General features: G+C 62.4%; 1 protein-coding gene across 1 annotated transcript; it reads left to right on the forward strand.

Annotated features, from left to right (window-relative positions):
- Nucleotides 1-2: 2 nt before the first annotated feature.
- EPHA2 (EPH receptor A2) lies at nt 3-26,626 on the forward strand. Its single transcript, XM_058304326.1, has 17 exons — nt 3-146; nt 4,533-4,600; nt 6,345-7,014; nt 15,011-15,166; nt 15,290-15,622; nt 16,108-16,223; nt 16,692-16,845; nt 17,382-17,481; nt 17,906-17,961; nt 18,225-18,350; nt 18,466-18,651; nt 18,961-19,022; nt 19,105-19,314; nt 19,507-19,656; nt 20,426-20,619; nt 21,243-21,398; nt 25,643-26,626. The coding sequence occupies exons 1-17, from the start codon at nt 68-70 to the stop codon at nt 25,746-25,748; spliced, it is 2,922 nt and encodes a 973-aa protein (XP_058160309.1). The 5' UTR covers nt 3-67; the 3' UTR covers nt 25,749-26,626.
- The last annotated feature ends 832 nt before the right edge of the window (nt 26,627-27,458 follow it).

Raw genomic sequence — 27,458 nt, forward strand, 5'->3', positions numbered from 1 at the left:
AGCCGGGCTCGGAGGCCGGCGGCGGCGTGCGGGAGGCGGGCGCGGGGACGCGAGCGAGGAGCGCGGCATGGAGCGGCGAGCGCGCGGCGCCTGCCTGGCCCTGCTGTGGGGCTGCGCGCTGGCCGCGGCGGCCCAGGCCAAGGAAGGTGAGTGCGCGCGTGGCGGCCGCCCCGGCCCGACCCTCCCCGGCCGCCCGACCCTCCCCGGCGCCCGGAGCCCGGCGCCCCGCGCTGCCCCGGAGCCCGGCGCGCCCCAACTCAGCGCAACTTTGCAAACCGACCTGGCGCCGCCCCGTCCGGCGCGCTGGAGTCGGGAGGGCGCGCGGACGGCGCCCGGGGCGAGTCTGGGACCCCCGCCGGCACTCCGGGGGCGCCGGGGGCTCAGGGGTTGCAGCGCGGGCGGCGGCTCCAGGAAGGCGTCCCGGCGAGCGGCGCGGGGGTCCCGTAGAGGAAGGCGTGTCTGGGGTCAGTTCCGCGGGCTCTGCTTCTTGGGGCAAGTCAGTAACCCGCTTGCCCCTACCCTGCGGAGAAGGCATTTCTGGGGTGCCCCTCGGTTTGGGGAGACAGCCCTTGGGGAGGCGGGGAGCCCCCTGCGGAAGTTACCGCTCTCTGAGATTTGTTCCGCGGCTCTCTTCGCCTTCAAAGGGAGCTCGCGGGGGAGAGCGTGGGGGTGGGTGTCGGGGCCAACCCTGCGCACGCACCCCTTCCCTCTTTCCCAACCGCAGTCCCCGACGCGGAGCGGGGCAGGTTCACGGCCGCGAGTGCGGACAGGAAGTCCCAAAGTCAAGCGTTCTGAGAAAGGGGTGACTCAGAACGAGGAAATGCGGCAGGTGGGGGCGCGGCCCCTCTAGGTGCTGAGCCGTCATTCCAGGGCCGCCGGGACGCCCGGGCCTCCGGGGGTGGGAGCTGGGAGAGGGGACCCCGACTTTGTTCCGGGCAGGGCCGCTGTGTGTCTCGGGCAGTTGGCCCCCAGCTGGGGTCGCAGAGCTGGTGGAAGCTACGGCGCTTGGCCGGGGCGGGCCGGGGACCTTCCTGACCGCCGAGCCAGGCCGGCTTCAGATTCCAACAATGAGAAGAAGTTTTCCCTGCCGGCTGGGCTGGGGGAGGCTTCCGGGGCTGCAGGCTCCGCAGGCCAGAAGTGCAGGGGAAACCCTGGTGGCCAGACGGTTCCTGCAGCCGCGGCCCCTTTTCCCACCTCTCAACCTGCGATTTGCCCTTTTGCTAGTCCAGGGGCTGGGGGAGGAAGAGGTCAGAGTTGGAGCCGCTGTTGGGCGGAGTGGCTTTGGGGGTGACATTGTGTCCCAGTCCCTGGAGCAGACAGGACCCTGCGTGCCAGAGGGGTGGGTGGCAGGGATCTCTGCCCCCCCCCAGCCCATCCCCCTCTCCCCAGCTCCGGGTCCTCCCCCTCTCAGGAGGGCTGTGGTTGGAGAGAAGGGGAGAGACAGCTGGAATCACTACAGGCCTTTCGAGCTGGCTGCCATGGGGGGTGGGGGATTAGGCAGCACCGACGCGACTCGCGGCTGCTTGGCTGCTCTGCTGCTGGCGTGGGAGCCTGGAGCCTCCTTGTCCTGTGCCCCTGTGTCCCTCCCTCCCCTGCCTTGCCTATGTGACTAGTCCAGTTCCGTACCACCCCCTCCCCCCATGGGATGGGGGAGGAAGGGGATGCGTGTTGGAGAGGACCGGAATGGGGGCGCATTTCTGCTTAGGCAGCAAGAGGAGGTGTGCCCATGGGGGGTGGAGAGCGATGGTCCAGCTGGCAGCTGCTGGTTTGTTCCGTTCTTTGGGATTCAGGCTGGAGGTGGCTGGGGTGAGTTGGGGGGGGGGGCAGAGAGAAGGACACAACTTGCCCCCTCTGCCCTTAACCCAGGCTGCTGTGACTTCTCTTCTCCTTTCTCGACCCCTCTGATGGGTAGAGGAGCCAGGCTGCATTTGGAGACCCCAGGTGGGGCCTGTTGGGGTCTCAGCAGCCACTGGATCCGCCCACATTTCGCAAGCAACCGGAGGGAGGAAAGTCAGGGAGGCCTCTTCACCGCGGTGAGCTGGTGAGTGGCCTGAGCCCCTGCCAGCCAGGGCCCTCTGCCCAGAGAGGGTCAGCCTCCAGCGTCTGGCTTTTGGGGCTGCCAGAGCCAAGGGCCCCTTGCATCGTGGTTTCATGGTAGATTTTCCTGGGGAGCCAGACTAGCTGGGCAGGGGTCTTGGCAGGGTGGCAGGGGCTCCTGCTCTGAGTCGGGGGAAGGGAAGAGGCCTGGAGAGTGCCCAGTAGGCCTGGAAAGCCCTTGGCCTCTTCAGGAAGGTTCTGCAAGGGCCAGTTTATCCTCTGCCTCCTTCCCGTGTTCCTTCATTTTTCCCGGACTCCCCTGCCGCCTCCTGTCTTTAGGTACGAGCTAGTCTTGGTAAAGATGGGTAGGGGGAGGTAACGGTAGGCGTGGGTGGGCGTGTGGTTTTGTAAAGCAGTACAGACCTTTAGGGATGGCCTAATGGTGGAGCCCAAGGCACAGGAGGACATTTTTGGGGGGACGGGATGGGGAAGGCCCTCACCCCTCACCCACAGCCACTCAGGGAAGCCTTCTGGGGCAGCCAGGGGGGTTCCCAGCCCCCTTCCCCATCCAGGGAAGCAGAAGTCTCTGCCCCTGGCACGGCCCAAAGAGCCGCACAGGTCAGGGTGGAGGGACCCAGGCTCCCGGGCTGGGCCCCTCCTGTTCCTCACGGTTGGTTCTGGGGAATTTCCAGGGAGGGGGCGGCGGCTGGAAGCCCCTGGCTGAGGCTCCTTCCTGAGAGAAGGCTTCTTTTCTTCTCAGATTGAGTCCTGAGATACTTCTAGAGCCGGGCCTGGGGCTGCAAGGGAGGGGCTCCAGAGGGATGGAGGGGGACCCTTGGTGCCAGGCTAACCCTTCAGAGCAGGGGGGTTCGGGCTGTTGGCTTCCCGGCACCTGGGAGGGGGAGCGCAGAGGACCCAGCAGGAGTACTCAACGTCCTCCTCCCCAATCCGCTGGAGCCAGGAACCCCCAGATTCCTTCCTGTGCAGCCGGAACATTCCAGTTGCTAGTGGGGTTAGTGAATTTTCCAAGTCTGGGCCCTGGGCATGTCCGAACACATCCCTGCCCCCTCCTTCCCCATCGGATTTCCTCTTCCCTGTCTGGGCTGCCAGGCCCCTTCCTAGAGAGATTTGGCCTGGGTCAGTGGGGGTGGCACCGCCTCGCGCCCAGGCCTGGGGGCCTTCAGCCCAGGGGAGGAGGGCAGTCGGACCCCAAGAGAGGGTTTCTAAGACTACTCGAGAGCCTCAGGCCCCTCAACCCACTCCCCATCCTTCCAGCCTGAGCGGGCAGGGCTCTGCTTCCAGCCTGCCTGGAGTTCCGCCCTGAGAATCGCTCTTCCGGGTCCTGGGCTGGAGGAATGCAGCTTCTTGAGGCCACTCTCCTCGCGCTCCAAGGGCCGAAGGAAGTGACTGCCCGGTCTTCCCTGCACCTTAGGCGTTTCCCGTCTGGATCTGGGACCTTGCGTGGGTTCTAGTTTCCCCAGCCTCCATGCCATCCGAGGAGGGGGGCAGCTACCTGGGCTTTCCTTGGGAAGGGTGGAGGGGTGAGCCCCGGGGTCTCGGGCTTGGCTGCAGCCGTGGCGCTGCAGAGAGCCAAGTCTGGACCCTTGTGAGGAAGCCAGGGGCAGGGCGGGGTCGGAGGAAGGCCTTGGCCATGGGCTTTCCCCACCCCGTGCCCCTGCTCCCGGCTCCCTCTGGGGAAAGCGCGGTCCTGGCACTGGTCCTGCAGCCTGGAAAGCCCCTCAGCAGGATTTGCAGCCCTGGTCCCGCAGGCATCTCTGAAAGGGCAGTGGCCCGGGGGAGAGACAGGGGCAGCAGCTTTCCCAGGGAGGGGACCTCTCAGAGACCCCTGTGGGTTCAGGGCCTCATCCCGACCGCTCTGTGGCTTTTGTGGCGGGAGGATCAGTTTCCAGACCACCACCCCAACCCCCCAATCTAGCCAGAGCTTTTCCCGACGGTGAACAGCTCTCTCTTCTTGGAGTTCCACGAGACACATGTGTACACGCATGTGCATGTGTGTGAGCTGGGTGGGCTGGGTGGGGTGTTTCATGCCGGGGAGGACGTGGCCGCAGCCGACACCATACCCCTGGCCGAGCAGCCTTGTTCAGGAGGCAGACGGGGCGGCCGCGGTGTCACTTAATACCCCGCTCGCCCCGGCTCTGCCCAGCTGCTGTCCTCCCGCTGGGCTGAGCTCCCTGTCCTGGGGCTGCCGAGGGGGGCACACGGCTGGAGCCCTGGCCTGGAGGCAGGGGCCCTCGGCCATACCCAAACCTGCTGCCGCCTGGCTTCGACTGGCTCTCGTCCCTTCTCTGGGCCTCTGTTTCCCCAATTGTCAGGGGATGGATTTCTTGGATGTGGTGGCCCTGCAGTGTCAAGGCCTCTCTCTGAGGGCCGGGGAGCCTGGCCGGGCCTCTTGGGGTTCTCGGTCCTTCTGCTGTTGTCTGACTCCTGAATTTAGCCCCAAGCTCACCCGGTCCCCTCTGCCATCTCTCTTCCAGTGGTACTGCTGGACCTGGCTGCAGCTAAAGGCGAACTCGGCTGGCTCACACACCCATACGGCAAAGGGGTAAGCCTTCAGGTTGGGTGGAGGCGTGGGAATGGGGCGGCGGGTGCCCTGTCTAGCTGGGGAAACCGGGGCCCAGGGAGAGGGTGGGGCCTGGCTTCAATGAAACAGCTCAGCTAGGGTTCCCGCTCAGGGTCCTGCTTCTCACACAGGCTCAGAGCCGGCCAGCCCAGAGCAGGGCTGGGGCTTGGAAGATGGGGAAGGGCCGAGAGGCAGCTGATGGTCCCAGCAGAACAGGGACCCTGGGTTAAGCCAGTAGGGTTGATGGCTGCAGAGTCCCTCCTGGCTCCTTCTAGCCACCTCTTGGGAGAGAAAGTGTTACAGGCTGCCTCTGCCTTGAGGTGCCAGCCCAGGGGGTGAGGGGTGAAGGACAGACGGCTCCCAGCTTCCCATGACCCCTGGGGAAACAGATCTCGCTCCTTCCTGCCTGGCCCCTTTCCTGGCCCGCAGCCGTTGCTTCTCCTTCCGGCATGGGGCTGAGTTTTGCCTCATTCCCACCAGGTTTCCTCTCTTCTGCCCTGCCCGGCAGGGCCCATGGGGGCAGGCGGTAGCCAGGACTGGTGGACAAGGGGCGGGGTCTTTCCCCCTGCTTTGTGTATCACCGCTCTGCTGCTCTGTGGGCCTCAGTTTCCCTGTCTGTACAATGGGAAACTTGCTGAGTTTGTCCTGGGATCCTGAGCCAGGGAAAGGGGGTGCTTCCAGGGGGCTACTTGAAATAGTTTCCAGTTCTCGCCGGAGCTGTTGGAGGCAGCTGCCTGTCCCTGGTCACCCTGCTTCCCACGCAGCCTGGGGTACAGCTCAGAGCAGATTGCCAGCATCCTGGCGTGTCCAGCAGGGAGGAAGCGCGGGTCCTCTCATCCAACCCAGGCGTTATTCAGAGCGGGAAACAGCCGAGGCCATGTGCCTTTCCTCAGCCTCGCTGCTTTTCTCAACAAATACGTCTTTTAGTATCTTCTCTGAACCAGTAGGCCCTGGGGGTCCAGAAACTAATTAGAAACCGTTTTGCCTCCAGGAGCTCAGAGGCTAATGTGGGAGCCAGATGTAGGCATTGCCATTCAGGTGCCAAGTGCTGATAAAGGGGGCGTGGAGACTGCGGAAGCCAGAGTGGGGGGTACTTGGCCAGCCTTGGCCTAACCTAGGAAGGCTTCCTGGAGGAGGCCGAGCTATGAGTTGAACATGTATTGGCGTGTTCCAAAGCCAAAGTCTAAATAATGGAGGACCCCCCCATGGCTTTATTCTTAATCCCTTTCCCTGCTGTTCACACACATTTACACACATGCACACACGGTGAACAACAGCAACAGCAATGGTAATAGCTGCTCCCTGTGTAACTCTTACCCTGGGCCAGGCACTCTGCTCAGCATTTTGTAGACAGTGCCGTTTATCCTCACAGCATTTCTGTGAGGTAGGGGATCTTGTCCCCATCGTACAGATGGGGGCATTGAGGCTCAGAAGGCATAAGTGACCTGTTTGGAGTCACACAGGGCCCCCAGACCTGCTCCCAGGTTCAGAGCCCAGACAGTGGGGTCAGAAAGGCCAGGGGTCAGATCCGGGCTCGGTCACCTCTGGTTGTGTGGGCGTGACTGGAAACACGGCTCCGGGCCTCCGTTTCCTGCCCTGTAAAATGGGTGTAGTGAGAACGGTGAGAACTGGAGCCTGGCTCAGCCACCTGGGCATGCCTCGGGCCTCCGGGCCCCCCAGGCACCTGCTAACCTGTTGCCCGCCCCCCCCCCCCGCCCCCGCGCAGTGGGACCTGATGCAGAACTTCATGGACGACGCGCCCATCTACATGTATTCCGTGTGCAACGTGGTGGAGGGGGACCAGGACAACTGGCTGCGCACCAACTGGGTGTACCGCGGCGAGGCCGAGCGCATCTTCATCGAGCTCAAGTTCACCGTCCGCGACTGCAACAGCTTCCCCGGCGGCGCCAGCTCCTGCAAGGAGACTTTCAACCTCTACTACGCCGAGTCCGACGTGGACTACGGCACCAACTTCCAGAAGCGCCAGTTCACAAAGATCGATACCATCGCGCCCGACGAGATCACGGTCAGCAGCGACTTCGAGGCGCGCCACGTCAAGCTGAACGTGGAGGAGCGCTCCGTGGGCTCGCTGAGCCGCAAGGGCTTCTACCTGGCCTTCCAGGACATCGGCGCCTGCGTGGCGCTGCTCTCTGTCCGGGTCTACTACAAGAAGTGCCCCGAGCTGCTGCAGGGCCTGGCCCGCTTCCCAGAGACCATCGCTGGCTCCCACGCCCCCTCCCTGGCCACCGTGGCCGGCACCTGCGTGGACCACGCCGTGGTGCCGCCGGGGGGCGAGGAGCCCCGCATGCACTGCGCGGTGGACGGCGAGTGGCTGGTGCCCATCGGGCAGTGCCTGTGCCAGGCGGGCTACGAGAAGGTGGAGGACGCCTGCCAGGGTGAGTGGTGATGCCGGGGTGGCAGGGAAGGGGGTGCTGGGAGGGAAGGCTGTGCTCCCGGGTTCTAATCCCGGCTCTGCGGTGGGATCTCGGTAAGTTCATCCCTGTGCTGACACGCAGTGGTTCTGTTTGTGGAAGCGGTGGGGCCTTCCTGGCTATCAGTTTCCTTATTTATAACTGGATCACTCATTCCTTGGGCATGAATGAACTGAGAAACAGCCTAGTGTTATGATTGTGGACTCTAGGACGAGAATGCCAGCTCCCCGGTTAGCTGAGTGGCTTTAGGCCATCCCTTAAGCTCTCTGTGCCTGGGTTTCCTCCTCCGTAAAATTGGAGGAGATCACAGCGCCCACCTCATAGGGGTGTTGTGATAACCGGATGACTTAATGCCCATAAAGAGCTTAGGTCAGTGCCTGACACAAAAGCGCTTTATAAATGGCTATTTATGATTCATCCCACAAATATCTCTTGAGTACCTGCTACATGCCAGCACTGTGGCCACATGGTGTACTCCCAGGAAGTAGTTCCACCTCTCTTGTTAACTCACTGTGTAACCTGAAGCAAGTCACTTAACCTCTCTGACCTTCAGGCTCCTCTTCTGTGCATGGAATTGGTTCTTTTAGACGTGGGGTCCACACCTGCTGGCTGCACATTAGAAGCACCTTGGGAGCTTTTTGAAACATGCCTATGACTGGGCCAATTATACCAGACTTTGGACCTGGGGATGGGCATTAGTGAGATTGCATGATAGGTCCTCAGAGACGTCAAGGAGGCCACAGCTTGGTGTGGCCGGAGCCTGTGACCATGGAAATCTTGACAACGACATGGAGTTTTCAGTGGGTCACTTTTTCTCAACATGGCGGTGGGGCAGGGCATCTGTGGAATGCGGGCTGGCCTTGGAAGGCCAGTCTGCTCCCCTCTCTGAGTGAGAGGGGATGTTGAGAAATGGTAGCAGGTTTAGTTCCTGCCATTGCATACACCTTCTGAGGGACCGGGCAAATCCTCCTCTCTGGCCCCAGGTTTCCTGTCCATAAAATGATCAAGTGGAACTACACCAGCAGACTTTGTACTTGAGTTTAGCCATGGTTCCTTCATCAACCCCTGAAGGGGGCCGCAGAGCTGGAGGAGCTGGAAGCCCCTTCTGATGGGTTCCACTTGTTGCCTGAAGCAAATCCTCAGAACCTTGCTTAACACGGTCTGTAAACCCCTGGAGGAGAAGTTCCTTAAGAGCCTTTCTGACCATAATCCTGTAGTGGAGTCAGCTCCGGCCCTTCCCTCCACCCTCTTGTCCTCCTGGCTCCCCTATCCTGAGCGAGACCCCACTCCAGGTGGCGCCTGCCTTGGGTGACCTCAAATGCACACTCCCAGTCTCAGACAATGACGGCGGGGGGGGGGGGGGGGGGAAGGACGGACACACGAGGCAGCACAGTGGGGCGAACAGGCCCCTCCCACATGACATCCTCGCAGAAGAATGCGGGGGTGGGGGTGAGGGGCTGCTGAAAACTTTCCACAGGCTGGTGATTCAGGCGGGGTGTGATAAGTGGCCGGTCGGGGTTGGCGAGGAAGTGGGGGTCTCTCTAGGAAGGGGGGTGGCCTTCCCTCTTCTGGACTGGGGGGGGCAGGGACCTGACCAGCGCTTTGTTTGTACAAGGAGCGGGCTGCAACTGGGGAGGACGCAGCCCAGTGGGTGGGTCGACCGGTTCCCAAGAGCAAAATCGGCCACTTAGCTTTGGGATCCTCGCGGCTGCCAGCCACCTGTCACCCTGGGGATCTGTCTCACCACCCAAACTCCCTTCAGTGTGGCCTGAGGGTCCCCGTGAGCTAGGAGTCCCCAGGCTGGCTGCTCTGTGGCCCTCAGACTCTCTTCTCAGCAGCCCCCCGCCCACGATGCTGATGGAGAAAGCCACAGCTGCTGTGGACCAACGGCTTTCCCGGTGGCAGGTGCAGAGCCGAGCAGGCACCTCTCCTGCACGCCCTTGCTGAGTCGTCCCCACCTTTTGGCCAGGCAGGGGCTGTCATCAGTTTCCTTTAACAGACGAGGAAACTGAGGCCCAGAGAGAGGGAAAGCCTTGTTTGGAGGCACACAGCCAAGACGTGGCTGCCTCGGGATTTGAATCCAGGGGAGGCAGTGGCATGTGAGCCGGAGGACGGCTCAGGAAGTGGGGCGGGAAATGACCAGTTCCTTTGGAATCCCTGACTCAGCTCCTGGCCCAGGGATGGGCTCTCTGGGCAGCCCTGGGATGACGGGCCCTGGTCGAATGTGCTGGGGCTGCAGCCAGAGGCCGAGTGGTGGCGAAACCCTTGCTGAGCAGGTTGAGGGAAAGCTGGGGGGAGGGGCAAGGTCCACCCTCCCTGCCTGAGCCTCCCGGGGGGCTGTAGACTTAGCTCCCCAGTGGAGCTTCTACTGATGATGAAACCGAGCCCAGAGAGGGAGTGCGGGTACCTCAAGGTCACCCAGCACCTTGTCCTGCTTCTTCCCAGAGGCCGTCATTTCTCCTCAGGGCGCTTTTCCCAGGAAGCCCGGAGCTCAGGAAAGAGTTAAGTGGGCAGCGGAAGGGAGAGAGCCTCCCAGGTGCCTCGTGTGGCCAGGTGGGCATGCTGCCTGGGAGAACTCCGGGAGCTATGTCAGGAATGAGCCAGCTCCTCTCCGGCTCCCCTGCCACCCCCCGGCCCTGTCCAGGGGACAGTGGAGTCACTCAGGCTGACCGTCTCCCCCGGGGCGGCTTTGTCTCCTTGTCTGTCTCCGCTTCCTGTGCTGGCATCGGCCGCTGAGCCGGCGGGCCCCGGCTGGCGCCTTGGCCCACAGGGACCGCCAGCCAGGTGAGCAGGTGGCCAGCGGCTCGGCCCAGCAGCTGGGAGGCCAGAACTGGAGGTGGGGGACTGCAGGGTCGAGAATTCCCTCCTTGGGGGCTTTTGTTCCACTCAAGGGGCCCAGCCCCTTGGGGACACTCCCTCCCCCTCTGGTTACACTGTCCCCCAGGTCATGGGGGGACACCTTGCTAAGCATTTCACGAGCATGTTTGCCCGGTGGTTGCAAACAATCCAGAGCGGTGGAGGACATTATCCCCATTTTATGGATGGGGAAACTGAGGCCCAGAGAGGAAATGGTGACAAAAAGAGCTAGGGCCTGGCACGAGGAGGACGGGACAAGTCCCCACTTGCCCCTGGGGTGTGTCCTTCCTCACACAAGCTGTGGGACCTTGGCAGCCCCCCTCTGGGCCTCGCTGTCCCTTCTGTAAAATGGGTGGGTTGGGCCAGCGGCTTCTAATGACGCTCACGGAGTCTTACCTACTATGACTTTCTGATAGGCTCGCTCTGAGCACCTGGGGTGCTCTGGCCAGCTGTCGGCCGGGACTCACGGTGTGTGGCGAGCCACCAAGTGGCTGAGGCTTCACCCAGGACCCCCAGCTGAAGGGGAGGCAGGGGCGGTTAGCCGGATCCCTGCTTCGTCAGGACACGGCTGACGCCCAGTGGGGGGCGGCTCTGGCCAGCTGGTGACCGTGACCCTCAGGCTGGTCCCCTCTGGGGACCGCCCCTGGGCCTTCTCTGGCCTGGCAGAGGTGCGGCCGTGGATAGCAGGCCCTGCCCGGCCCAGCGCACGCCGAGGGGGAATCCGGGCCCCGGTGGCTCTGGTGGCGGGTGCCAGGCCCCTCCTCCTTCACCGGAGGTAAATGGGTCCCCAGAACGGAAGGAAGGAGGCGAGGGAAAGCAAACAGAAGATAAAAGGCCGGTGGCAGGGAGAGAGCAGGAGGCGGCGGCCGGCAGGGCAGGGTGGGAGCCGCTTATCGCGGCTCTGTGGAGGAATGCGCCTTCCCGGGGCGGGCGTGAGAGGGCAGGGTGCTGGCGCGGGGACAGGTGACAGGGCCCGCTGGGAGGCCTGAGGGGAAGTTACCAGCCCCCTCGTTTGTTGGGTCGATAACATACAGGTCGCCACTCCTGCGCCCGTCAGTGTGTGGAGACAAAGTCCAGGCCCCGTGTCCCCGGGCTGAGGTGGCGCTGCAGTGGGCCGCCAGCTGGGCCTGGCTCCGGGAGGTGGCCAGCCCCAGGGGCCTTGCCACTGCGACCTTTTCACCCCTTGACCTCACCACCCCCGGCCTGGGAGGTGGCTGGGCCTCAGGGGGAGGGGCTCTGCCGGGCGCTGGACTTGTGTCACGCCAGAGGGCATCTGTCCCGGAGTCACCCCACTCCGCCACCTTAGGGGCGGGCATCGGGAACTGGAAAAACTAGGGTGCAACCCTGGGTGCAGCCACCGTGCCCCAGTTCCCCTGCTCGGAGTGGTCCGGGCCTGCCAGGCAACTGGGCCCAGGAAGCTCTCCGCGGGTGTGCCGTGCCCAGGCTCTTGTGCCAGGACGGTGGGCGTGCCCGCAGCTCCTCCGCCGGGCCGCCCGGGCCCTGCAGCCCTGCTCGCTTCCGTGCTGGTCCCCTAGCGTGTGTTTAATGTGCGGTGGGCTTGCCATCCATAAGCCGTCCAGCGTTAGCTGGCACCTACTGTGTGCCAGGCCCTGTCCTGGATGCAGGACGCAGATGAATCAGGCTCCGTTCCTGCTCCTCAGGAGCTGCCAGTCTCATGGAGCCTGAATATGTGCGGATGTAATTCAAGTGGAGCATGAAAGCCAGGCTCTGAACTCCCCTGGAGCAGAAACGGCCTGTATTCCATCACATCCCCAGCTCCCAGCGTGGTGCCAGACACGTAGGAAGGGCTTTGTTTCTCTTTTGGTAAATAGAAGATTGAGTAATAGGCGCCCGAATGGGATAGTCTGAGAAGGCTGTATAGAGTTGCTTAAACGGGGTATCGAAGGATGCATAGGAGTTTGCTAGCTGGCTAAAGGGGCAGAGGGTGTGTGGTGTTCGTGCACGTTTGTGGGTGTGAGTGTGTGTGATCCTCTCCCACAGGCCTGTTGAGAGTGCCAGGAAGCCTAACTGGGCACAGTCAGGAGGGCACGGGGGCTTGCTGGCGTCCTGCACGCTAACTCGGGGGCCCCTCGGCTTTGGCGGCTCTGGCGGGACCCAGGGACCATGCCCTTGCAGCTCCGCGGTTGGAGGAGGGGGTGGCAGAGTCCCGTCAGGCAAGCACATGCCCTGTTGTCACGGCCTCTCCACTGTATTATCTGGCACATCCGCAGCGGAAATCTCTCCAAATTCCTTCTTTCCTGCCACCAGCAGGCAGGCCACCCCCGGGCTCTGGGGCCAAAGAATAGAACCCGGCTCTTCCCCTCCTTCCTCCTCTTAGCACGGGGTGGGCAGGGGTGGGTGGGGGGCACTTGAGGGCTACACAGCAGTGGGGCGTGGGGGCATCCTGTGAGTTTGCAGGTGGCCGAAGCTTTCAGTGGAACTGAACTGAGAGGTGCGGGGCTGCGCCCCTCTTGCGGGGCTGGCGCCGGGGCTGGGGAGGCGTGATTGGTTCTAGAGGCTGGGCCCTGACCCCGCACACCCCAGCTGCCCCGGCCCCGGCCACCAGGACGCGGGCCCCTTGGGGGACAAGTCAGGGCAATGCAGGAGTTGAAATCCCGGGCTAGGCTGGCCTGGCTTTTTGGAGTCTCATTTTTTGCAGATTTGGGGGAGAAGAGAGCTATCTTTATATTGTAACAGATACAGTCTGGAGAGGCATGCAGAGTACACATGGATTTCTTAGATACAATAGGAGATTTGAAAGACACTTGGGGCTTGAGGGAGATGGCTTTGGCTGTCCCAGCCCCCTGGGTGCCCATTTGAGAAGGTCTATGTGGGGGTGCAGGGGGGTCACACACAGGCATACCTGAATCTGGGCTCTTCTGGTGGTTGAAGGGGGTTGGGACTTATCTCCCTCCTCCTCAAGTTTCTTCCAGAATGCTGATTTCCCTTTGCTCCAAATCGAGGCGCTCCTGGAAACAGACGTGGCAAAAGGAGAGAGACTCAGGCTTGGGCATCCCGGGGACCTGGGTTCAAGTTTGGGTTTCATGTCTTGGTCCTGGAGACCTTGGACAAGCTGTTCCACCTCTGTCGATGTTGGTTTCCTCCCCAACGTGGGGTCAATGACGGCAGTGCCACAGGTGACAGGTTTCTCGCGAGGACTGAACGAAGGTAAAGTGCATGGCCCAGGAGCTGCACACAGTAGGGCTTACTCCGTGGCGGCGGTTTGTCATTCGGGCTCCGGGCTCTGCAGCTTTACTTTGGGCTCGAGGCTCTGCAGAGGGCAGCATCAGGCCCAGGGCCTCTTCCGTCCTGCCGGGTGGTCCCGGACCCCTGTGGCGGGTGCGGGTGCTCTTTTGGGACAGTGCTGAGGTTCTGACATTGGGGGATGGGGGAGGGCGTGAGAGAGTGTGGTTCCTGGGCCAGGGTGGGGAGGGGGCTGGGTTGCCTCAAGTTGGAGGCCAAGGGCAGGGACATAGCCTCGCCCTGGGAGCAGAGTCACTAACAGGAAGCCACCATCCAGGTGACCGGACATCCTCCGCAGTCCTGTCTCCCAGACTCCCTCTGCTCACGCAGGGGACTGGATAAGTTGGGGCTCGGCTCAGTGGGCCCTGGCTTCGATCAGGGGCTTGCTTGGGCCAGGGCACTTGCAGTTAGCGTCACTGGCTGGCTTCACCCATGAGGGGCCAGGCTGACCCTTGGGTGCTCCAGGCAGCCTTTGGCCAAGAACTTTTCTTACGGTGCAGATCCGACTGTGCCGTTATTTCCTGGTAAACGTCCATGGCTCTCATGCGCCCAGAATAAAGTCCTGGCTCCTTGGCTTGGAATTCAAGGCCAGTCTCTACCTGGTCCCTGGAGACCTCTCAGCCTTGTTGCCGGCCACAGAGCCACTCACAGTGTCTGTATCAGCTCTGCCCTTTTTTACCCTCAACTCTCTCTCAGTATCTCTGCCTTGTTGAACTCCTACTTCACCTCCAAGCCCCAGCTGAAATATCCCTTCAGCGACTCCTCAGACCTCTGGCCAAGGTGTTTCCCCTGCTGTACCTCCTGAGCTCTGCCCACCCCTTTATTGTAGACATTGCCCCGGCCACTTAGCTCCCTGCTCCCGGGAACTTTGTGTGGCTCATCTCAGAGCCTGGCACAGCATGGAGGGGCGGTGAGTGAGCGATGGACTTGGCACTGGGGTCAAGGGCGTCTCAGGACCCTCTCCGTGGAATAAGCTGAAGGGGATAATTGTAGGCTGGCCTGGGAGTGGGAACCCTGGGGTGACCCCAGCCTACTCTGGGACCTAGCCCTGCACAGTGTGTCCCCTGCCTGCGCAGCTTCCTGCCTGTGTGGCCAGGATGGGGCTTGGGGCAGGGACAGGATGGAGCAGCATATGAGGAAGAGACCCCTGGAGTCAGGTGCCCGAGCCCCCGGCTGGCTGGGCTGGGACAGGACCTGCCACCGGGGAGGAAAAGCCGCTTCCTGGCTGCTCTCACGTGGAACGGAAGTGACTCTGTCCCTGGAAACAGATCCAGAGAAATGCAGAGGGCCGGGCCTTTCCTGCCTCGGCCGGCCAGCCCCGGAAGGGGAAAGCAGTTGGGTCCTGGAGGGCAGGGAGGCGGCAAGGACAAGAGACAAGAGAAGGGCACCTGCAGGGGTGGTGTCCTGAGCTGGTGCAGTCGGAGGACTAGTCAGGGGGTGGTGAAAGTCAGTCGACAAACATATGGTGAAGCAGATGCAGTCGCCGCCCTGGGCAGCTCGCAGCCTTATTGGCACCTGACGGCAGGAGGAGGCAGGCAGCGGGCGCCATCACGGGGGGATTCTTAGGAGGCCTCAAGGGGAGATGTGGGCCTTGAATGCCAGGCTTGGGGGGCATCCTGCGTCTCTCGAGAACCCGTGGGGAGTGATGCAAAGGTTCGGAGCATGCAGGCAAGGCATGCCCTGAGTGCCCGCCACGGGCTAGGTGCTTGCTACGTGTTTTCTCATTGTTCCAAGACGACCAACGAGAAGACAGGTCTGGAGAGGCTATGCCCGGGCCCCTTGGTGTGTGAGTGGGGAAGTCACTGGGGTCATTGCTGCTTGAGCTGATGCCCCTGTGCCCTTCTGTCCCTGTGCCCACCAGCCTGTTCCCCCGGATTCTTCAAGCCTGAGGCGTCCGAGAGCTCCTGCTTGGAGTGCCCAGCCCACACGCTGCCCTCCCCAGAAGGCGCCACCTCCTGCGAGTGCGAGGACGGCTACTTCCGGGCCCCCCAGGACCCGCTCTCCATGCCGTGCACACGTGAGTCTCGCGGCGCGGGGCTCCGGGGGCGCGACAGAGGCGACTTGGCGTCGCGGCCGACCCGCCCAGGACTTGCCGTGTCCGGCCGGGCGTGACCGGCGCTGCCCTCTGCTCCCCGCGCAGGCCCGCCCTCCGCGCCTCACTACCTCACGGCCTTGGGCATGGGCGCCAAAGTGGAGCTGCGCTGGACGCCCCCGCAGGACAGCGGGGGCCGCGAGGACGTCGTCTACAGCGTCACCTGCGAGCAGTGCTGGCCCGAGTCGGGCGAGTGCGGGCCCTGCGACGCCACCGTGCGCTACTCGGAGCCGCCCTTCGCGCTCACGCGCACCAGCCTGCTGGTCAGCGACCTGGAGCCCCACATGAACTACACCTTCGCCGTCGAGGCCCGCAACGGCGTCTCCAGCCTCGTGGCCAGCCGCAGCTTCCGCACCGCCAGCGTCAGCATCAACCAGACAGGTGAGGGCCCGGCCTGCAGCTGTGCCCTGGGGGGCTAGGGTCCTTAAAGTGTGTCTATTCAGAGAAAGACAAAGAGCCGTGGTTAAAAACGCAGACTCGGGAGATGTAGCTGAGCTGTGTGGCCGTGAGCTAGTCGCTTAACCTCTCTGGACCTCCGTTTCCTCACTTACAAAGTGGGAGTAATAAAAGGGCTGTTGAGAGGATCGAATCAGTTATACATACGGCTCTTAAACAGTGCCTGGTGTGTAGGAAGGATTCGGCAAGTGTCAGCTCTTCTTTTGTTTTTATTATTTATCCTCATTCCTAAATGCTTGCCAGGAGGCAGGGGCGCTGGGGCTGGGGCTGGGGGCCTGGGGCTCTGGGATCTGGAGCTGGAAGTGAAGGTTCCCTGGTGGGACCTGAAGAGCCTGGTCTGAGTGGACTGGGTCAGTGTCCGCCAGCCCATCAGGGGGGGCTCATACCCCTCCCCCCGCTGTCCCGTCCAGAGCCCCCCAAGGTGAAGCTGGAGGGGCGCAGCACGACCTCCCTGAGCGTGTCCTGGAGTATCCCGCTGCGGCAGCAAAGCCGCGTGTGGAAGTACGAGGTCACCTACCGCAAGAAGGTAACTACCCGAGGGGCCGGAGCAGGGCACAGCGGGGGGCTCCTGAAGGGGGCCTGGGGTGCTCACCGCACCACACAGCCATCTGGAGAAGCTCTGTTCTGCAGATGGGGAAACTGAGGTCTGGGGCCACCCAGAGAGTGGCCTCCCAGGCCAGCCCAGCCGAGGTTTACAGGAGAGAGGCTGCAGTGTTCCGGAATCCCAGGAAGAGGCAGCCGGGGTGGGGACAGTGCAAGGTCTTTGGGTCAGACAGGCCTGGGTTTGAGCCCTGGGTTGTGCATTTGCTGGTTGACCTTGAACGAGCCACTTTGCTTCTCTGGGCCTCAGTTTCCTCGTCTGTAATACGAGCATCAGGTTGGCTAGCACCAGGTGAGCCCCCCGGCTGTGCTGGGTGGGGGGTCTCTGGAGCGCTGAGCTGACGCCCCGGCCTCGCTCCCTTTGCCTGTTCCCCCGCCCGCCCGTGACCCGCAGGGCGACTCCAACAGCTACAACGTGCGCCGCACCGAGGGCTTCTCCGTGACACTGGACGAACTGGCTCCAGACACCACCTACCTGGTCCAGGTGCAGGCGCTGACACAGGAGGGCCAGGGTGCTGGCAGCAGGGTGCACGAGTTCCAGACGCTCTGTGAGTCGCGGCGGGGGCTTGGGCCGGGGCAGGGCCTGCAAAGGAGCTGGCAGAATCTTCTGGGAGGAGGGGTGGATCCGAGTGTTCAGAAAGGCTCCCCTGGTCGGCCCGAGCCCGGGACAGCCACGGTCAGGGCAGCGGCCAGAACCGGGGGCTGGTGGGGGCGGGCCAAGGCCCTGGACCAGGCACGTGGGCTCAGGGCAGTGTGGGGAGAGGGAAGGACGTGGGCTCTGGCGTTGGCAGGCCCGAGCTCACATCCCAGCATCACGGCCAGAGCCAGAGCCGAGAGTCGGAGGATACCGCCTGGCGCCTGAGGGCAGCCACTTCTCGGAACCTCTCATTTGCTCATCCGTGAAATGGGAATACTTATCCCCCCCTAACTGAGGTTCACGAGCCACCCCAAGGGAAAGCACCCAGCACCAAGTAGATGCTCAGGGGGTCTTGGACCCTTAAAGTCGGGCTTGAGTGCACCGAGGGGAGTAGCCCTGATTTGGGTGGAGGAGGCTCCCTGGTCATCAGCTGCTCTCCCCCAACAGCCACGGAAAGTTCTAACAACATGGCGGTGATTGGTGGCGTGGCTGTCGGCGTCGTCTTGCTTCTGGCGCTGATAGGAATCGGCTTCTTCATCCGCCGCAGGTTTGGAAAAACCCATACCCGGGCTCCCCGAGGGTTGAGGGGGGCCCCCCGAGGGCAAGAGCCTGTTTCCTCACCTGAAAGACGAGAATGATCGCAGTCGAAGCCCTGCCTCCGGGCGGCGTGCAGGCGTAATGAGCGGGGAAGTGGGGCTCGGGGCCCAGGGGTCATTCTTGGCAATGGCTCTCGACGGCCTGTCCACGCGTCCTCTGGACCTGCAGGCAGGAGGCTCCAGGCAGTGCGGGGAGGAAAGCCCCGTCAAGGCTCTTACAGGAGCCCCAGGAGGGAGCCTCGGGCTCGCCCACGTCCTCCCCCCTCCTCCCTTCCCGCCATGCTCCGAGGTGGGGATGGAGCCAGGTGCTCCACGCCCCGGGCAGAGCGGGCCTCACCGGCCTCCCCGGGTGACCTTCCCGTGGGATTCTTGCAGAAAGAAGAGCCTGCGGGCCCGCCAGTCCCCGGAGGACGTGTACTTCTCCAAGTCAGGTGAGATGCAGCCCCCCATCGCCCCCGCCGTCATCCCCACCAGCCTCTTTAGTGGAGGTGGGGTCCCCAGGGTGTTCCCAGGTGCTGGGGGAGGGGGTCCAGGGGCTTCCTTGAGCAGCTCCAAGGGGCTGAGCCGAGCTCTATGCCCCACAGCCTGGCCCAGTCCCCCGGGGTCCCTGGGGATGCGGCTTCCTTCCCTCGGGCGCCCCTCCCAGGGACCCCTCCCCAAGTGTCCGTGACCCTCCCCCCCTGCCCCCTTGCAGAACAGCTGAAGCCCCTGAAGACCTATGTGGACCCCCATACCTACGAGGACCCCAACCAGGCCGTGCTCAAGTTCACCACCGAGATCCACCCGTCCTGCATCACGCGGCAGAAGGTGATCGGAGCAGGTGAGGCTGGTGCCCTCTGCCCAGGGGGCCGCGAGCCCGCGGCGGGTGGGGACGGGGCAGAAGCACCCCGGTGCCCGGGCTGACGGGGGTGCTCGCCTGCTGCGCCTGCCTGCAGGGGAGTTCGGGGAAGTGTACCGGGGGACGCTGAAGGCCTCGGGGAAGAAGGAGGTGCCCGTGGCCATCAAGACGCTGAAAGCCGGCTACACCGAGAAGCAGCGCGTGGACTTCCTCAGCGAGGCCAGCATCATGGGCCAGTTCAGCCACCACAACATCATCCGCCTGGAGGGCGTCGTCTCCAAATGTGAGGCCCGGCGCCCGGGATGCCAGGGGCGCCCCCAGGGACCTTGACCCGGGGGGGGGGGGGAGGGTGCCTGTTATCTAAGGCCACTGCCCACTGGGGTCACTGGAGGGGACTTCCCTGTGCCCACCTCTGCCCAGCACCTATGTGCATCTGCCCCCACCCACCCATGTCCACCCCCCATAGCTGTGCCCGTTCTCCTCCACCTGTGTCCACCTCCCATAGCCACAGCTGTGGCCGTGCCCGCCCTACACGTATGTCCACCCCTCCCACCTCCCCACAACTCTGGCCACCCCTTACCCCTGCCTGCAGACAAGCCCATGATGATCATTACCGAATACATGGAGAACGGGGCCCTGGACAAGTTCCTGCGGGTAAGGGCGCGGGCCGCGGGGGGTGGGGGCGGGGGCGCCCGGGGGCGCCCGGCTGGCTGCTGAGGGCCCGTGCCCCCGGCAGGAGAAGGACGGCGAGTTCAAGGTGCTGCAGCTGGTGGGCATGCTGCGGGGCATCGCGGCCGGCATGAAGTACCTGGCCAACATGAACTACGTGCACCGCGACCTGGCCGCCCGCAACATCCTCGTCAACAGCAACCTGGTCTGCAAGGTCTCGGACTTTGGCCTGTCGCGCGTGCTGGAGGATGACCCCGAGGCCACCTACACCACCAGTGTGAGTCGGGGAGCGTGTCGCCCCCCCCCAGGGCCCGGGGGGCAGGAGGGCCCGACGCTCCAGGGCCTTCTCGCCTGCTCACCTGGCGCTGGGCCTCGGGAGGCACCTCCAGGGAGCACGGAGGAGGGGGCCTGGCAGCCCCTGGGGCTGGCCCGGAGGGGGCAGGGGTGACCAGACTCGGGGCCTCTGCAGGGTGGCAAGATCCCGATCCGCTGGACCGCCCCAGAGGCCATCTCTTACCGCAAGTTCACGTCGGCCAGCGACGTGTGGAGCTTCGGCATTGTCATGTGGGAGGTGATGACATACGGCGAGCGGCCCTACTGGGAGCTGTCGAACCACGAGGTAGGACCCCCTGGCCTGCCCAGGCCTGCCTGGCAAATGGAAACTCTTTTCCATTCCCGAGCCCCAAAGGCTGGCCTGAAAAGGCTTGGTGCTTCCTCGCCTGGCACAGACCATTTATTCATCCATCCAGGAAATGTTTATTGCAGACCTACTCTGTGCTAGGCTTTGTGCTAAGTTCCAGGGAGCCAGTTCCTGCCTATTGTCCAGAGAGCGAAGAGTGTGTGTGTACTATCTGTGTGTGCATGTGTGTGCGTACACACGGGCTGTGCGAGAGTGCACGTGCAGGTGTGTGCATTGTGTGTGCGCACACGTGAGCGTGAGTGTGTGTGTGTGCGTGTGCCTGCCTGGTGCCTTGCCCAGCCTGGAGCCTGGAAGACTTCTCAGAGGAGCTCACGCCTCTCCTGAGGCTAAGGGCAGAGGAAGGAAGCCAGAGGAAGAGGCGGGCAAGAGTGCTTTCCCCAAAGGGAGCAGCGCGTAGAGAAGTCCAGAGGGTGGAGGGAGGCTGGGCTGCGGGGCGCACAGTGTGGCCACTGCCTGGGGTGTCCTGGAGGGAGCGGGGTCAGGAGTCGCTCACAGTGGTTGTGTTGGCACTTGCCGTTTGTGCAGCTCTGAAGGGTGTGAGTAGGTCTTGAGAAAGGAGGCCCATACCGGCGGTTCTGGGGGCTCCCCTTCCCTTCCCCCCCCCATGCCCTGGGGTCCCTGCCTGGGTCTGGAGGCCTTACGGGCTGCGCGGGGTCTCCGTGGCCTCCCTGACCGTCCCGCTTGCCAGGTGATGAAGGCCATCAACGAAGGCTTCCGGCTGCCCACGCCCATGGACTGCCCGTCCGCCATCTACCAGCTCATGATGCAGTGCTGGCAGCAGGAGCGCGCCCGCCGCCCCAAGTTCCCCGACATCGTGAGCATCCTCGACAAGCTCATCCGGGCCCCCGACTCCCTCAAGACCCTGGCTGACTTCGACCCCCGGTGAGTCCTGTGTCCTCTGTCGGTGGCCGCCGCCGACCTCCCTCCTGCAGGCTCCTGAGCCACTTTGGGACAGGGACCAGGGAGGGGGAGACGCAGAAGCTATACCCCAGCTTTCCTTCACCGGGACAAGGGGTGCTAGTGTGCTAGAGACGCCGTCAGCACACCCGGGCGGCGCGCCAGCCGTTGCGCTCGGCGTTACCGTGTTTTAACTTGTTTGAACAGCCTCTGAGATGGGTCCTATCATTATCCCCATTTTGTACGTGTGGAAACTGAGACACAGGTCGATTAAGTATCTGACGTGGCTGGCAAGGGGTCAGGCCAGGATTGTGACTCCAGGAATGCAAACCTCTGCTCTTAACATTTTGTTATTTTGTGGGTTGGTGGTGGTGGGACCATTAGCAGGTGTGGAGGTGGCCGCTGTAGATAAACGTTAGCTGAGCGCTCCCAGCATACCAGGCTGGCTCCCCGAATCCTGCCTTAATTGGCTTCCCCATTGCCCAGATGGGGGAAGCTGAGTTAGGGGGCGGCTGGATGAATGGCCCGGGTCAGGGGACAGCAGGCTCAGGGCAGCAGGTGGGCTGGGTGCCGCCACCCCTCACCCGCAGGGGGGCTTCCCGTTGCAGGGTGTCCATCCGGCTGCCCAGCACCAGCGGCTCGGAGGGGGTGCCGTTCCGCACCGTGTCCGAGTGGCTGGAGTCCATCAAGATGCAGCAGTACACAGAGCACTTCATGACAGCCGGCTACACGGCCATCGAGAAGGTGGTGCAGATGACCAACGAGTGAGTCGGACCCCCCCTCGACCCCACCCATTCCGCCCACCGCCCCCCTCCAGACATCGTCCCCGGCTCCCCTCTCAGCTCTTCCCTCATCCCTCCCCACAATCACCTCTTTTCTCTCTCTCCTCTTTTGGGGATGGGTGGGGGCCGGGCCAGCAGCCAGCAGTTCCCGCTCTCGGCTCCCTTCCCTTCCAGCATCTTTTTCCAGGGTAGGAAAATCAGAGTCCCTCTAGGAATCACGGCGGTGACCATTTGTCAAGGGCTGACCGCGTGCCTGTCTGTCTTGAGCACGTGGCACCAGCTCGGTGGGATCTGCCCCATCAGTCTCCCCGTGGCTGGGTGAGAAAGGGATGCAGCGGGGCACGGTGACTTGCCCAGGGTCCCACCGCCCTGAGCGCGGGCCTGGGCCAGCCCTTCCCGTCACCCCTCCTCACGTGGCCAGCAGGGCCACTTATGTCCTGCCGGCCCCGCGCTTGGCCCTTGTCAGGCTGCCCCCTGGGAGCTCTTCTCGCCTCCCCAGCTCCAGCACCAGGGATCCTTCCCGGCATGGCCTTGGCTGGGACACCCCTTCCCAGGAGGGAGCCAGCATTATCCTCTTAGCCTTTTGTGCCTCTAAAAATAGCGGTGGGTCCCAAGGGCCCAGCCTGTGCAGGCTCCAAGGTCAGGGCAGGAATGGGTCCTGGGGCTGGAGGTTTTGGGAACCGCCTGGAGCGGGTTTTCCGGTTCTGGGTCACAGAAGTTCTGGGCTTAGGGCTGCTGCGTGAACATTCTCTGGGGTCTCTGGGGACCTTTGTTCAGCTGGGCTTCTGACCAGTGGGCCAAGCCCTCTTGGACCAGCCCATGGCCTGCCCCAGGGGACAGCTGGGGATGGGAATCAGGCAGGGACAGCCAGCCAGAGGAGGAGTGGCGCTGTGAAGTGGGATGTGCCCTGGGGCGGGGGATGAGTCCCAGGATATCTTTCTGTTCCCAGACGCTGGCAGGTTCACCAGTTTGGGCTCTGTGGTCGCACCTGGGTTCAGTTCTGCATCTGCCACCTCCTAGCAGGTGACCTTAATAAATTAGACTCCATCTTTGAGGTTTGGTTTCCCCATGGTGGGGATTACACGAGTGTAATTCAGATGGCACGCCTGCCGTGCAGTCCAGGCGTAATCCCTTAATCCGTGCCACTCCAATTTTCCTCCACTCCCTTGTTTTCTTTCCGCCCCTTGTCAGTGGGCAAGTACCAGGGTTCCTGGGCCGCCTTCTTTTCCCTGGGAACCTGGAACAGTCCCCTTCACCCCTCTGGGGTCTCCCACCCGGGACAACGCAGCTTCTCATCTGGGTGACCAAAGCTCAGGGCAAGAAGTACTTACAGGAAACACATGTTCTTAGAAGTTTCCAGAAATAGCCCGGGGTGCTCCATGGCCAATTCCTTTCCCACGAGCAGGGACAGGGCTATCTTGGATGGAAGGGGGCTGAGGTTGTGTGTTTGGTTTCGAAAGGGCCTGGATAAACGCAGGAAGTCGTCCAGCACTCCGTCCTCCTCCCACCCGCCCCGTGGTGCTCGGAGCGGGTGCCTGCCTAACTCACTGCCACCACTGCCTCCTCCTTCACCTCTGACTTCAGAGAAACGGGGGTCCCCAAGCACCTTTGCAGCTGAAGGCTTGCACCTGCCTTGCATCCCAGTGGGAGGCTCAGAGCTGGTCGCAGGATAATTCGGCCCCTTTCCTGAAGGGGTCGTCATTCAGCAGTAACTTAGGCTTGAACGTCCCACCCCTGCCTGGCACCCCTGCTTTCTAGACCCTCTCCCCAAGCAGCTGACTGCTCATCCCTCTCTGGTCCGACAGCCCCCGTCTTTATCTCAACTTGAGTGGGCCCCGTGTCGTTTTGGGAGTCAGGTGGGTTTCCAGCTAGACTGGTGGTTCTAGTCCTTTTTGAGGGGCTGGTGAAAGTGGCACCCCTGACCATTGCCCAGTCCAACAAAAGACCCTGTCTGACGTCACAGCCTCCGGTGAGGGTGTCGAGGGACCGGCTGATGGGCCCCTTAGCAGAGGTGCTGTGCTGGGGTGCGCTGGGGGAACAGTGAGCAGCCCCATGCAGCCCCCCGCCCCCGGCCAGCTTACAGCTGAGGCTCGAGGGTGGCCTGGAGTTTCCCAGAGCCAGGCTGGCACTGAGTGCCCAGGAGGGAAAGCAACGGGAGGAGAGTCCACGGGGTGGCCTTGACCGGTGCTAGTGACTGGCCTGGATTCCCGCGGGGGAAGTAGACTAGGGCAGGAACAAGCTCAGGGCCAGCTTATCTGGGACCCTCCTGCTCCCTTGTGGCTAGGAAATGAGGTGGGAAAGGAAGGGACGTTTCGGGGACTTTGTGTCGAAAGGGCCAGGGGCGGGGGCATGCTGTTGGTGGAGGCTCTCATCAAGGGTGCCCATTTTACATATGAAGAAACTGAGGCCAGGAGTGAGGAGCCGACCTGCTCAAGGCCTTGACAAGAGTCCAGGGTGGAGCTGGGACTAGAATTCAGCCTCCTGCCGCCCAGCAGGGGACTTTTGTCTCCCAGCTGGGCTGGGAAGCCACCTCAGCTCCCTCCACGCCAGAGGAACTGAGCTGGTCAGGGAGAGGGGCTGCTGGTTCTCAGCTGACTCATTATTCATTCATTCACTCACTCATTCAGCAGACACTCCCTGAGGACCTACTGTGCAGCCAGGCCTATCCAGGGCCCCAAGGAGGGAGGCCTCAGCCCTTGCCCTGGGGAGCTCACACAGCCACCCCCATCCCCCACCCCCTACCCGGTTCTTAAACTGTACAGCAGGGTCTTCTAGGGCCTGATAAAAATGCAGATGCCTCACCCCACCTTCAGAACCTCCCAAGGAACTGCCTTCCCAATAAAGTCCCCTCTCCTAGTCGTCTGAACGGTGTGTGGTCAAGGGACCGCTTTTTGAGGCCTACAGGTATGGGGGAAAACACCTCTCCTTTCTCAGCACCCCCCAACGTCACTGCAGGGGGAGGTTGGAAATCCCCGCAAAGGCCCAGCTCTGGTCTCCCTTCTACAGCGGGGGCAGCCAGCTCCCCCGTGGAGGTCCCTGGCCCCACCCTCCCAGGCACCTGGGCGGGCCCTTCCCTGCTCAGCACTTCTCCACAGGCTCCCAGGGCCTGTGGGAAAGTCGTGTCTCCAGAATTGCAAATAGGAGCTTGCACCGTGTAATTAGCTCCGTTTACAGCCAAGAGAAGCCCATAAAACGTGGGTGTTTTCCTGGGCTGGGGCTGCTGGGTGAGGACTGGAGCAGAGAAGTCCCAGCGTGAGCCACAGACCTCCCGCTGGTGGGCTCCTGGGTGCAGAAGTGGTTTTTTACAGGGGACGGAGGGCCTGGAAAGGGGAGGCCGGGGCCCCTGGATCTCGGGGGAGGCGGAGGCAGGCAGGGCCCTGGGCTCTGGGGCACATCTTCTGGCTGGTCCCGAGGCCGCCTCCCCCTCTACCTCCAGCTTCGGGGGTCTTGCACCCTCCCAGTCAGTGCCATTATCCCCATTTTACGGGAGAGAAGAGAGGTTAAGGCGAGGGAAGACACCTGCCTCCGGCCACTGTAGTCACCAGGGTCAGGTGACCTGGCAGCCCCTCCCATTAGCGCCTACAGAGCTTTAACCCTTGGTCGTCCTGAGTCCCTCCTCGGTTACCTCCAGTGGGAACATGGAAGGGGTGAGGGCGAAATAAGGCGACGGTCTGAGACCTTGGGCGCAGGGGCTTTGAGCAGCACCCCTGGGAGGTCCCTGACCTCGGGCCCCTGGTGATGGCTAGGTGCTTCCTGGAGAGGTGGCCTTAGCTGGCGGCATTAGGGACAGACCCTGGAGGCGAGTTTGTTCACACCTGGTTTGATTCCCAGCAATGCCTACTTCCTAGCTGAGTGGCCTTGGGCAAGTCACTTTACCTCTCTGAGTCTCAAATTTCTAATCTGCAAAATGGGGTGCAAACAGCACCTACCTCACAAAATAATCCTGAGGCCTCTCCCCCAGTGGGCATTTCAGTCGGTTCCTACCTCACAAGATAATCATGAAGACTCTCCCCCAGTGGGCGTTTCTATCGGTTTCCTGTCAGTGGCGCAGGCGTGGGGGTGGCTCTCAGCAGGTCTCAGGTTTTCTAACCGGACCTCTAACCCCACAGGTCCCCAAGACCCCCCGCCTGCCCCCTCTCCTCCCCCCCACCGCCTCCCTTCCACAGCTGTCCCCTGGCCCCGTGGCCTGGCCCCCGCCCCTAACTCTCCCTCTCTCCCCACTCCAGCGACATCAAGAGAATCGGGGTGCGGCTGCCCGGCCACCAGAAGCGCATCGCCTACAGCCTCCTGGGGCTCAAGGACCAGGTGAACACTGTGGGGATCCCCATCTGAGCCCCAGGCCCTCACGCCCCCCTCAGCCAAGAATACTTGAAGAAACAGAGTGGCCTTCTCACGGGCGCGTGCCAGGCCGCGGGTCCGTATTTATTTCCAGCTCTTCCTCGTGGAGGCCGTCTCGAGGCCTCTGCCTGGAGGAGGGGGGCGGGGATCTGGGGCGAAGCCTTGGCCGGAACTGAGGTGACGCTCAGGGGTTTCTCCTGGGCTGGGAGACTCTTCCCCTACGAAGGACAGTGAAGCACTTAGCCGGCACCGCCATGTTCCCAGCATCCTCTGGGACAGGAGCTCCACCAAGGCCTTTGGACACACATGGGGACATTTCTAAACTGACCTCCCTTCGACTCCCACAAGGAACGTCTTGAGAGTCAGGGGGGACAGCCCATGGCTATGTGAACAGGGTACCTCACCCCCCACCTACTCTTTATAAGAGGACGGACGGTGATCTCGGCCTGGCCCGGAGATCCAAGATGGCGCCCTCGTCCCTCCAGTGCCTTTCTTAGACTCCCAGGCCCTGCCCTTTGCCAAACTCTTGCTTCCGTGGGGCCCTCGCAGAACGCTTGGTTGTGTTGAGGTTTTTTAAATATATATTTTGTACTTTGTGGAGAGAATGTGTGTATGGCAGGGGGCCCCGCCCGGGCTGGGGGCAGAGGATGACAGCCTGTACCAAACATTCCCAGGGCTGGGGGGGGCCGGTGCTGACGGAATTTTCCTGCCTGTTCCCCAGCCTGTTCAACCTCTCGCCCCTCTGTCAGTGTTAATGCTTTTATTTTGTTGGACTATTTTTTTCGAACCTTAATTTATTATTTTTTTTATATTTATTGTTAGAAAACGACTTATTTCTGCTCTGGAATAAAGTTGCAGATGGTTCAAACCAATCTCGGCTTTGAGTCATTGGGGCAGCGGTGGGGTCTGAGGGTCTCCCTTCTGCTTCAGGAGTTGGGGGCGAAGGGTTCACCCCCATCCCGAGTGTGTTAACGGCAACTTGCACAAAGCAGACATGTTTTGGAGCCCTGGGAGTGGGGTGGGGGGTGGGCAGGGGGCCAGCGTCCAGGCAACAGGCCCTCATCACCTTTGATCTTGAGGCTTCTGCAGAGGCCAGGAGGCCGGAGAGCGTTGAGAGCAGACGTCAGCTTCCCTCCCAGCTGTCTCCATGGGGCTACTGAAATAGCTTCCTTGAGGAAGCTTTGCACAGGTCTTGGCTTGTTGGAGCCTCAGAATTCTGTTACGAGTTTTCTGGACAGCCCCGTTTTACAGAAGAGGGAAACTGAGGCCGAGCCCACACAGCAAGTTAGGGGGCAGAAGCCCCAGCTGAGAGCTGAGCCACGCATCCCGACTAGACATTTTCTCACAGACGAGGAGCCTGAGGCTCAGAGATGTACAGTGACTTGCCCAGAGTCACATGGCAGGAAGTAGCCTGAAGGGAAGCCAGATTCCTGCTTTCAAACTGCAAGCCTTTTCCATGACACCAGGCCACTGTCCTGCGTGTCACAGGTCACTCATCATGGCGCTTAGTTAGGAAGGCACCCAGGCGTCCAGGGACATGACCAGCGGAGATGATCTAGGGCATAGAGGGAAGGCTTCCTGGAGGAGGTGACTCCAGAGCTGAGACCTCAGGAACAAGTTGGAATTAACTAGCAGGGGAAGAGGGATGCAGGCAGAACAAGGTGCAGAGGCACGAAGCCTAGTGGTTGTGCAGGGGACCCACAA

The sequence above is a fragment of the Dasypus novemcinctus genome, chromosome 9 (genome assembly GCF_030445035.2).
Source record: "Dasypus novemcinctus isolate mDasNov1 chromosome 9, mDasNov1.1.hap2, whole genome shotgun sequence".
In the NCBI taxonomy this organism is placed as follows: Eukaryota; Metazoa; Chordata; class Mammalia; order Cingulata; family Dasypodidae; genus Dasypus; species Dasypus novemcinctus.